The 11103-nt window shown below is 40.5% G+C and overlaps 2 protein-coding genes across 2 annotated transcripts; both read left to right on the forward strand.

Annotated features, from left to right (window-relative positions):
- The first annotated feature begins 3344 nt into the window (after positions 1–3344).
- nppal (natriuretic peptide A-like) lies at positions 3345–4393 on the forward strand. The gene is given in 3 exon segments (NM_001165265.2): positions 3345–3493; positions 3671–3974; positions 4140–4393. Coding segments are annotated over 2 exon segments (387 nt in total). The 5' UTR covers positions 3345–3403; the 3' UTR covers positions 3968–3974; positions 4140–4393.
- A 558-nt stretch (positions 4394–4951) lies between these two features.
- On the forward strand, positions 4952–6599 carry LOC106572130 (ventricular natriuretic peptide). The gene is made up of 3 exons (XM_014145994.3): positions 4952–5127; positions 5342–5651; positions 6044–6599. The coding sequence occupies exons 1-3, from the start codon at positions 5017–5019 to the stop codon at positions 6070–6072; spliced, it is 450 nt and encodes a 149-aa protein (XP_014001469.1). The 5' UTR covers positions 4952–5016; the 3' UTR covers positions 6073–6599.
- Positions 6600–11103: the final 4504 nt, after the last annotated feature.

Here is an 11103-nt window from a genome sequence, read left to right on the forward strand (position 1 = left end):
AAGTAGAAGCAGCCTTAAGGCATTATAGAGGCTAGATCCATTTCTGTATCCATGGATACAAGGGCAATCATGATTTGATTTGTTTTCAACAGTGTCTTTTGCATGAGACAGGACTACTGAACAGTAGACCAGCAAATGTCTGACTCTTTGGCCAAGTATGAAATGTAAGGTTGGTATCTGAAGGCCAAGAGAGACATCTTTAAAACACTCTGTCCAAGACGTATCTCAATACATTTTCTTAGTTTCAAGGTATTTTCTGCAGACTTCTCCACAGGGGGAAAAAACATGTTTATGACAGTTGACACTGGTTGGGCTTTCCTACACTTCTATAAATAGAAGTGTGTGACAAAGATAGGGAGAGAAACAAAAATAAAAACTCAGCCTTACTGAGTAACTATTTATGGATATAATGTGTCCAGGTGTGGAGAGGAGAGGAGAGGAGAGGTCATAACTCCATCTTCATTGACGGGGATCCAGACTGAGTTAGAGAAATGTAACCAGCCTACAGTAACAACTGTAAATCCATATGCTTCATAACAAGTATGTCAGAACAAATGCAAGACTTGAATAGGAGTGGAGGAGGTTAGGGAAGCAATGTTAGGATCACAAGAGCTTGATAAAAATGTGATGTGCAAACCCCATTCACTCCTGTGGATGAGATGACAAAACGTATCAGAATGATTGTAATGCATGTAGAGTTTTTGTAACTCACAATGCCAAATAGGAAAACTGTATATACACACATCTATTGTCCCTGAGCAGGTCCTGGATATCAATTTCTGTTCAAAAAGTTGAAAAGAGACTGAAAAGAGACACTGTGATATGTTGTGAAATAACTCCCAATACCAACTTTTCTGTATGTAGCCTATAAATAGCCTATAAATAGCCGATGCAATGAATGACAACCACTTCATTTGAAATAAATGGAATAAAATGTTGTTCAAGGTCTTTGTTGTTCACTTTGTTGTTCAAGGTCATATAATAGTATCAACAAGTTTCTCTTGAGTTTTTTCTTTATTCTTTGTTTGCTCCACTTCACCGCATTGGGAATCATATTGTCCGTCCGTCCGTCCGTCCGTCTGTCCGTCTGTCTGTCTGTCAACCCATCAACATAAAATCACCATAATACCCCTGTTTCTTCACTTAAACAACTGTATAACTCTCAGGCTGATGCCAAGTTCACCAAACACGTGGGGCATGGGCAGGTGAAATATCAAAACCCTGTTTAAGTCACAAATGGCACCCAATTCCCTCTATAGTGCATTACTTTTGAACAGGACCCACAGGGCCCATAGGGATCTGGTCCAAAGTAGTGCACTATATAGGACATATGGTGCCATCTGGGACACAGCTCAAGACTAAAATAGTAAATGTTCTTCATCACCTTTCACTTCTTCTTTAGGGAACTATAGTTAACAATTGCTGAGGTGATTGATTGCTAAATAAAACATTTGATTGATTCGATTGATTGTTAAATAAAAAATGTCACATCAAATGACACAAATGACAGTAGAGCAGAAGATAAACAATGTCTTCAAACAGAAGATGGCAAACATTTGGTTGAGTTGTCAGCTAATGTGAATTCAACATGAAATCCACAAATAAATCACCATGTCAATGGATTTAGGTTAAAAGTTAAGTGAAAAAAACCCGAAATTGATGACTTTTTATTAATCCAATTCCGTTTCCCGCATTGATTCAGCGTCATCGCATAGATTTTGGGGATTGAAATGACAACATTGATTCAACCAGTTTTTGCCCAGAGGGCTGTCTGTCTGTTAGTCTGTCTGTCTGTTAGTCTGTCTGTCTGTCTGTCTGTTAGTCTGTCTGTCTGTTAGGCTGTCTGTCTGTTAGTCTGTCTGTCTGTTAGGCTGTCTGTCTGTTAGTCTGTCTGTCTGTTAGTCTGTCTGTCTGTCTGTTAGTCTGTCTGTCTGTTAGTCTGTCTGTCTGTTAGTCTGTCTGTCTGTCTGTCTGTTAGTCTGTCTGTCTGTTAGTCTGTCTGTCTGTTAGTCTGTCTGTCTGTTAGTCTGTCTGTCTGTCTGTCTGTTAGTCTGTCTGTCTGTTAGTCTGTCTGTCTGTTAGTCTGTCTGTCTGTTAGGCTGTCTGTCTGTTAGGCTGTCTGTCTGTTAGTCTGTCTGTCTGTTAGTCTGTCTGTCTGTCTGTCTGTTAGTCTGTCTGTCTGTTAGGCTGTCTGTCTGTTAGTCTGTCTGTCTGTCTGTCTGTTAGTCTGTCTGTCTGTTAGGCTGTCTGTCTGTTAGTCTGTCTGTCTGTCTGTTAGGCTGTCTGTCTGTTAGTCTGTCTGTCTGTCTGTTAGTCTGTCTGTCTGTTAGTCTGTCTGTCTGTCTGTCTGTTAGTCTGTCTGTCTGTTAGTCTGTCTGTCTGTTAGTCTGTCTGTCTGTCTGTCTGTTAGTCTGTCTGTCTGTTAGGCTGTCTGTCTGTTAGTCTGTCTGTCTGTCTGTTAGTCTGTCTGTCTGTTAGTCTGTCTGTCTGTTAGTCTGTCTGTCTGTCTGTCTGTTAGTCTGTCTGTCTGTTAGGCTGTCTGTCTGTTAGTCTGTCTGTCTGTCTGTTAGGCTGTCTGTCTGTTAGTCTGTCTGTCTGTTAGTCTGTCTGTCTGTTAGTCTGTCTGTCTGTCTGTTAGTCTGTCTGTCTGTCTGTTAGTCTGTCTGTCTGTTAGGCTGTCTGTCTGTTAGGCTGTCTGTCTGTTAGGCTGTCTGTCTGTTAGTCTGTCTGTCTGTCTGTCTGTCTGTTAGTCTGTCTGTCTGTTAGGCTGTCTGTCTGTTAGTCTGTCTGTCTGTCTGTTAGGCTGTCTGTCTGTTAGTCTGTCTGTCTGTTAGTCTGTCTGTCTGTTAGGCTGTCTGTCTGTTAGGCTGTCTGTCTGTTAGTCTGTCTGTCTGTTAGTCTGTCTGTTTGTCTGTCTGTCTGTCTGTTAGGCTGTCTGTCTGTTAGTCTATCTGTCTGTTAGTCTGTCTGTCTGTTAGGCTGTCTGTCTGTTAGTCTGTCTGTCTGTTAGTCTGTCTGTCTCACTGTCTCTCCTTGTGAAAGCATCACACAACAGCATCATCTCAAATGAACCACAGAGACATATGAAACGTTTAGCTGGAGGTATAGCCCCCGTTATGCATCTCTTGACATGGGTATGGAGACAGGGGTAATTGGGTAGAGCCCTCTTGGCGTCACAGTTTTAGGCATATGTCAATTGAGGTGGAGATCCAGTCAAATTAGCTACACACTCCCACAGCATTGTCTGCTCCTCTCTAGATTAATCACGGTTCATGTTTTCTTGGGCCTCCGTGACGAAAGCACAGCTATAAAAGCGCACCTGGTGACGTTTAGTTGCCAAAGGCGAACAGGCAAGAGGAAGGATTTGGTCTACCTACAGAGCGAAGGGGAGAAGACGAACTACATGAAAATGATTTCAAATATCCAATTTTTCTGTTTAACTGCGCTTGTACTTCTGAACTTGGTAGGAGCCAACCCCATGTCAAACCTACAGGTAAGCTGGTGCGTCATGGACCAAACTCTCTTGATCATTGCTATTTTTCTGTTCTTCTTATTCCACCAATTCATATATATATATATATATATATATATTATTGTAATTTATGGAAGACTGTTTTAAGTGGCTTTAAGTGACATTGAGGTTAATAATTCCATGGTTTCTCTCCGTTAGAGCTTGAAACAGCTTCTGGAGGAGGAGAGTCATGTGCCATATTACGCGTCGGATGAGATGGGGGTGGATGGGAAAGACTTGAATACAGAGAACATCGCGGAAGAGGTGCCTCCTTGGGACTCCGAAGACGCAAGGAATTCTGCGCTGACGGGAAAGGAGGACGTAATTGCGCGTCTTCTCAATGACATTATGACGACCCCCAAGCGCTCGTGGAGCCGGTTCAAGAAGGGTGGACTGAGAAGCTGCTTCGGCGTCAGGCTAGAGCGAATTGGGTCATTCAGTGGACTTGGATGCTAAAGGACAGGTATGGTTATCCTCTGCGTCAATCCAACCGAATGGGATTATCCATTCAAGGTGTAGCTACAGTATGTTGGAGTTGAATTTATATTATAATGTGTTTATTTGAACTATCAAATAAATGCAATATTGTTTCTCAAGACCAGCTCTATGTTTTGTGTTATTTCTGCAGGGTTTGGGCTGTTGATCAGAGCACAAGAAACGAACCTTACTTGAACTCTTCAACAAGGATGAATCTCTTCACCTCAGAAAGTCTCGACTGAGAGTTTACAATGGCATTTGTGATGAGATGTATTTAAATTTGTGGTTCGCGTTTGGAATATTTAAATGGTTATTATTTTAGAACTGTATACTGATGAATTTTCATTTTTGGCTCTTGCTATAATATACTATTGTTGTATGTATTTATCTATTTATTTTCTTGTAAGAAAAATAACGTGCAGACTTGCGATAGACTGTAGCCTAATGCGTTGAAATAAATATTTTGCATAATAAATTACTTTGTTGTGAGTTTAATTGTCTCCGTTTTTTTACAATCATGGTCTGGCATACCGAGACTTACGCTCTCCTCACTCAAGCAAGTGAAGCATCTGTTTCTGACTTGCCAAAATCATCGTCATAACTCCCAACAGCGATCAGTAGCCTATCGCAACTTCCTTCTCACCTCTCCATCCTCCACCTGACCTATTCTTAATCTCCCATCCTCATCCTCCTCCTCCTCTCACCCCCAAAGACAAACTATAAACATGACACCTCAACAGCTACCATCAACTCTACAGAAAATAAGCCTATCCAGTCCAAATAATGGTCCAAACAAAATATTATCTTAAAAGGCAGTCGGTCCGGGCGTCGCTAACAACCCCGCTCCCTTATCACTGTCAAGGCGACGGAATGTCAAGCTGAATTATGTCATAACATGCAGTCCTTGATAAGTAAGCTACTATCTGAGGCAAGGAGTCTACATAAAAAGGGCCCCTAGTCATCCCGTCATTAAATCACTGAACGGGATATCTGAAACACCTCAAAAACCACCGGGGATTGTTATCGGAATGGCAAAATTGCATGTTTTCTTTGGATATATCGTATTAATAATGACGCACAGTGTGAGCTGGGGAAATCTATATGCCAGTAGGAATGTTCAAGAGTTGGAAAATATGAAGGTAAGACATACAGTTACAAGCAGGACAAAAACATAAAAAAGGCAATCAAGTTAATTTAAGTTTTTACAATTGTGTAATTTCTGCAGACAAAATGTAACTGGTGACATCAGCATACATTATATGCGCACAGGCCTACATTCTATATTAAAATCACCTTTCAAAGTAATACGTTATGACTATGTGACATTAATACGCGCCATTTGTTCACTTATAGGACCTGATCCAGCGGCTCGAGGACAAGTTGACGGTTAACGAGGAAAATTACGTTTATCCGTCAGAGTCTGAGGACGTGGACGCAGCCGATATGGAGGACATTGAGAACTCGCCCGCGGCGATCCGGGGACAGAAGGAGAGAATGGTAATCAACGCAGCCAAAATAATTGCCCTCGAAAGCCCTGTGGTGTCACGCCTGAAAGATCTAATCGGTTTGAGGAGGACGGCCAAATCGTTCAACAGCTGTTTCGGTAACCGGATTGAGAGAATCGGCTCGTGGAGCGGACTGGGGTGCAATAACGTCAAGACTGGTATATTTGAAGGCAATTATTTGAGTGGAATGCCTTTAAAAAACGTACAAATAAGGACAAGAATGTAGTATCATGTTAATTTGTGTGCAAAAAGTCCATACTTTGGGGCTAAAAGGTATGCGTAAAATGTGTTGGCTTTACGCACGAATTGATTTTACGCATAGCTCTGTCTATTGTAAGACATAACATAAAGGTTGTTGCAAGATCACACACACATCGATATTAACTCCATTACATTATTATAATCAAGAAAGGGCTGTATATTCATTATTCATTGATATCATTTAGGGCTATGACTTGAACTTCTGCATGGTGATGTTTGACAACAATTTAACCACAGAAAAATGAAATTAATCAGTTGATTATTATATCATTTTAATTTGTATTTGCAGGTAACAAGAAGAGAATATCTGGGAACTGAAGAACAACCTAGGCCCACCCATTCATGGACGATAAAAAAACAGCGTCATGTCTGACCTCAGTGAAACTCTCCTTGGCATTCTGGAGAATGCATTTTTTTCCCCTTCAAACAATAGTCCTAAACTGAGAAATATGTATTTCATAAACGAATTTATACTAAATAATTTCAATATTAAAACATGCTAAATTTTTCTGTGTTGGTTGGTTTCTAGACTGTCAGTGACAATTAGACATGCATATTGTATTTCTACCACGAAAAGGAAACTATGATTGCTAATCGCACTCTCCAGAAATGCCTAATACAACGCATTTGTTACGTAGGGGCGGACGGGTAGCCTAGTGGTTAGCGTTTTGGGTTAGTAACTGAAAGGTTGCAAGTTCGAATCCCCGAACTGTTCCTAGGCCGTCATTGAAAATAAGAATTTGTTCTTAACTGACCTGCCTAGTTAAATAAAGGTAAAATAAAAATGTGTTGGACGCCTGTACAGTATTGTTCACTTGTGTGTTTCAAATCGATGTATATGTTGTGAGATGGCATTATTTGTAATAAACTTTTCTTTATTATCATATCCAATTATATATTTCTTATCAATTACATTATAGCCTTCCATAGTTGGTCACATTAGTTGTCGCACAGAGAGAAAGATAATGAGATAAATTCAAGTCATACCTTCTAATGAACTACTTACTGCAATACAATGAATAGTTTATGCACTCAACCAGCGCTGCAATGAAAGCACATGAGGTCCAAATTATCTGAGGATTATTATGATAAAACGATTTATCAACAATATTTCGAATTCTTGTAGACAAGTAGTATGACACAGTTAACGAATTTGTTCTCATTATAAGCCCAACTATTGCTGTTGGACCAGTAAATTGGAAAGTCTCCCATTGTTTATTGTAAAAAGTAAAGTTACTGACACTACAAAAGTAAATGCAAGTTCAGATACAAGAATGTGACAGATGCAGTAGCCTATTATTCCACAACGATATGACACCATTTAATAACGCAACAAAAGTCCAACTTCAAAATCTATATGGCAGGTCTGTAGAGAGAGCATCTGCCCAGGGTCCAGCACACACCACACCTTAGACACACATATTAGCTAAATTATGTCTAAATGATTAAAATATATTAAAATGCACATGCGATAGGGACCAGATGTTGGAGCAGCCTTAAGCGCAGTAATTAGCAGGAGGCAGCAGGATCAGGTGCAAAATAGTGTCCAGTTTATTATCAGTGAAAGGTGGTTCCAGGTGAATGGAGAAATCCAATTCATATTTAAATCATCTACAAAAGGTATTTACAAAATAAACACTCAAAATACAGGTTTGAATACAAAACAAAAACCTAAGCCTGAATCAGGCCTACCCTGCCAAACCAACTATAGCAGATTGGATGATAGAGGCTAGGGACAGCCTCCCCACACAGCTCACATACCAGAGCTTGAACATAACTGAAACCCTCAGGTGAAACAGGTATAACTTTTCACCCATTGCCCCTTCCTATGGCCCATACCATTAACCATGGAGCTCTTTACCCAAATATGGCAGTAAATCATGTAAGAGGCATTTTCATCATACCCACATTTACATATTCTGCCTAAATAAGCATCTTAAACATTCCTGGCTTATCATCAAAACAGGAATACGTTCAATTAATGAATACATATTTGATAGTTCTGCAGGTCAACAAGCAGCAGCAAAACGTATTACTTATGGAGCCGAGCACACACCCGTGCTCCCATTAAGCACATACATGCCAGACAAGACATGGAGCTCCCAGACTTGCAAACTTCAAACACAGGATGCATTACAATAAGGAAATAAACAACTTCTTTCTCGTCAGTGTAGCAAGTGTTCATGTGCACCTGAACATCGCATCCACTTGGAGGATTGCAAAAGGATAAATTACTGCCTTTAAATATGAAACTGAAATGTGCTACAATGCAACTTGACCAAATATTTCCTAGACACATAATTAACCTTGCTCACAGTAAATACTCATGACTGGCAAAAGAGGAAAAGAATAACAGTATACACTACTGGTCAAAAGTTTTAGAACACCTACTCATTCAAGGGTTTTTCTTAATTTGTACTATTTTCTACATTGTAGAATAATAGTGAAGACATCAACACTATGAAATAACACATATGGAATCATGTAGTAACCAAAACAAGTGTTAAACAAATCAAAATATATTTTATATTTGAGATTCTTCAAATAGCCATCCTTTGCCTTGATGACAGCTTTGCACACTCTTGGCATTGTCTCAACCAGCTTCACCTGGAATGCTTTTCCAACAGTCTTGAAGGAGTTCCCACATATGCTGAGCACTTGTTGGCTGCTTTTTCTTCATTCTGCGGTCAGACTCATCCCAAACCATCTCAATTTGGTTGAGGTCGGGAGATTGTGGAGGCCAGGTCATCTGATGCAGCACTCCATTACTCTCCTTCTTGATCAACTAGACCTTACACAGCCTGGAGGAGTGTTGGGTCATTGTCCTGTTGAAAAACAAATGATATTCCCACTAAGCGCAAACCAGATGGGATGGCGTATCGCTGGAGAATGCTGTGGTAGCCATGCTGGTTAAGTGTGCCTTGAATTGTAAATAAATCACAGACAGTGTCACCAGCAAAGCACCCCCACACCATAACACCTCCTCCATGCTTTACAGTGGGAAATATACATGCAGAGATCATCCGTTCACCCACACCGCGTCTCACAAAGACACGGCGGTTGGAACCAAAAATCTAAAATTAGGACTCCAGACCAAAGGACTAATTTCCACCAGTCTAATGTCCATTGCTCGTGTTTCTTGGCCCAAACAAGTCTCTTCTTCTTATTGGTGTCCTTTAGTAGTGGTTTCTTTGCAGCAATTCGACCATGAAGGCCTGATTCATGCAGTCTCCTCTGAACAGTTGATGTTGAGATGTGTCTGTTACTTGAACTCTGTGAAGCATTTATTTGGGCTGCAATTTCTGAGGCTGGTAACTGTAATGAACTTATCCTCTGCAGCAGAGGTAACTGGGCCTTCCATTCCTGTGGCGGTCCTCATGAGAGCCAGTTTCATCATAGCGCTTGATGGTTTTTGAGACTGCACTTGAAGAAACTTTAAAATTTATTGAAATGTTCCGAATTGACTGACCTTCATGCCTTAAAGTAATGATGGACTGTTGTTTCGCTTTGCTTATTTGAGCTCTTCTTGCCATAATATGGACTTGGTCTTTTACCAAATAGGGCTATCATCTGTATAAAACAACTGATTGGCTCAAAGGCATTAAGAAGGAAAAACATTTGACAAATTAACTTTTAACAAGGCACATCTGTTAATTGAAATGCATTCCAGGTAACTTCCTCATGAACCTGGTTGAGAGAATGCCAAGAGTGTGCTAAGCTATCATCAAGGCAAAGGGTGGCTACTTTGAAGCATCTCACATATATTTTGATTTGTTTAACACTTTTTTGGTTACTACATGATTCCATATGTGTTATTTCATAGTGTTGGGCATGCCATTGGTAGACATGCCTGCAGTACCTGGTAAAAGAACAAGCACACAACACAGGATGTTTAAGGAAGTATATTTACATGTGTGAATAACTAGCTTACAAACATTTACAAATGTGGGAATAATGATTAATAAATGGTGAGCAAACGGTTTGTAAATGTCTTATATTTAGTTTGTTATGGACCCTTAAAATAAAGTGTTACTGCACAGACAGACAGAGAGAGACACACACTGACACATGTACTGCCAGTTTATTGATATTTTGGCTCTATATTATATATGTAACAGTAATTAGGGGGGAACATGTATGACAGCCAGGTACTTATATTTGCAATATTATGAGCCAATGGTCATCTATTTGGCATTTATTCAGTAATCTTTATTGTGTATCTAAGAAATGTGTTTATTCACTCACAACTAGGATGTTGCTCAACCCAGCACAGGCAGTGTGGTCCCCTGGTCTTCTGGTGCCAGTGCTGTGGGAAAGGATGCTGGACTTAGCAGAGACAGCTCAAAGGTGAGTGCAGTGGAGGTAGGAAGAAAACAAAGAGACACAAATGCACTGCCAGTTCCTTAACATGTTGGCTCTATAGTGTATGTAATAGCAATTAACACTTAGGAGTCACAGACAGACAGACAGGCAACAGAGGAGCACAAGGAGAAGCGAAGACAGAGACAGACAGACAGACAGACAGACAGACAGACAGACAGACAGACAGACAGACAGACAGACAGACAGACAGACAGACAGACAGACAGACAGACAGACAGACAGACAGACAGACAGACAGACAGACAGACAGACAGACAGACAGACAGACAGACAGACAGCAGACAGAGAGACAGAGAGACAGACTACAGCAGAGAAGATGCAGAGAGAGACAGCACAACAGGGAGGCAACAGAGACACAGTTATAGTGGTGAGCTGTAGTGGTGTTTTTACATGTTGTATTTGTCTTAAAACATGAGCTGGTTAAAAAAGGATGACTATGTTTCACCGGTCACTGGTACAGTAAAAGTTGAACTATAGTTGCCTATGTTACTGCCTGTGTGGGCGCATGCAGTGATACGGGCAGATACGGGCAGATGTGACTGAAATGCCAGGGCTGAATTTTTGTCCCAGTCCACCCCTGGGTATATCTCATTAAACTCACTTTTATGCATTTGGTTTACCTAAAACCCATATAGGCTTATGACATATAGTCATTTAATCATTGCGGTTTACTAAGAACTTCACATTGACTTAATCATGAATATCGCCACATTTAGTAACAATAAACAAGGCGCGAGGTCTGTCCTCAATGCTAGACAGCGTCACACTGTTGGCAAAGCCAGTGTTAAGCCTATGACTTCCTGTAGGCCTACTCCAAGTCAACAATCTCTTACAATATGTTCGCCAATTTATGAACGTGTGTTTCTAAAGAAAGGATTGAACTGACTAGGACTATGTCATGGGTATGCCCCATTATCTAGGAAGACAACGCTTTAAAAGGAGTTGCTTCCGACAGCTACTGTTATC

The sequence above is a fragment of the Salmo salar genome, chromosome 15, assembly GCF_965601325.2.
Source record: "Salmo salar chromosome 15, fSalSal1, whole genome shotgun sequence".
Lineage (NCBI taxonomy): Eukaryota > Metazoa > Chordata > Actinopteri > Salmoniformes > Salmonidae > Salmo > Salmo salar.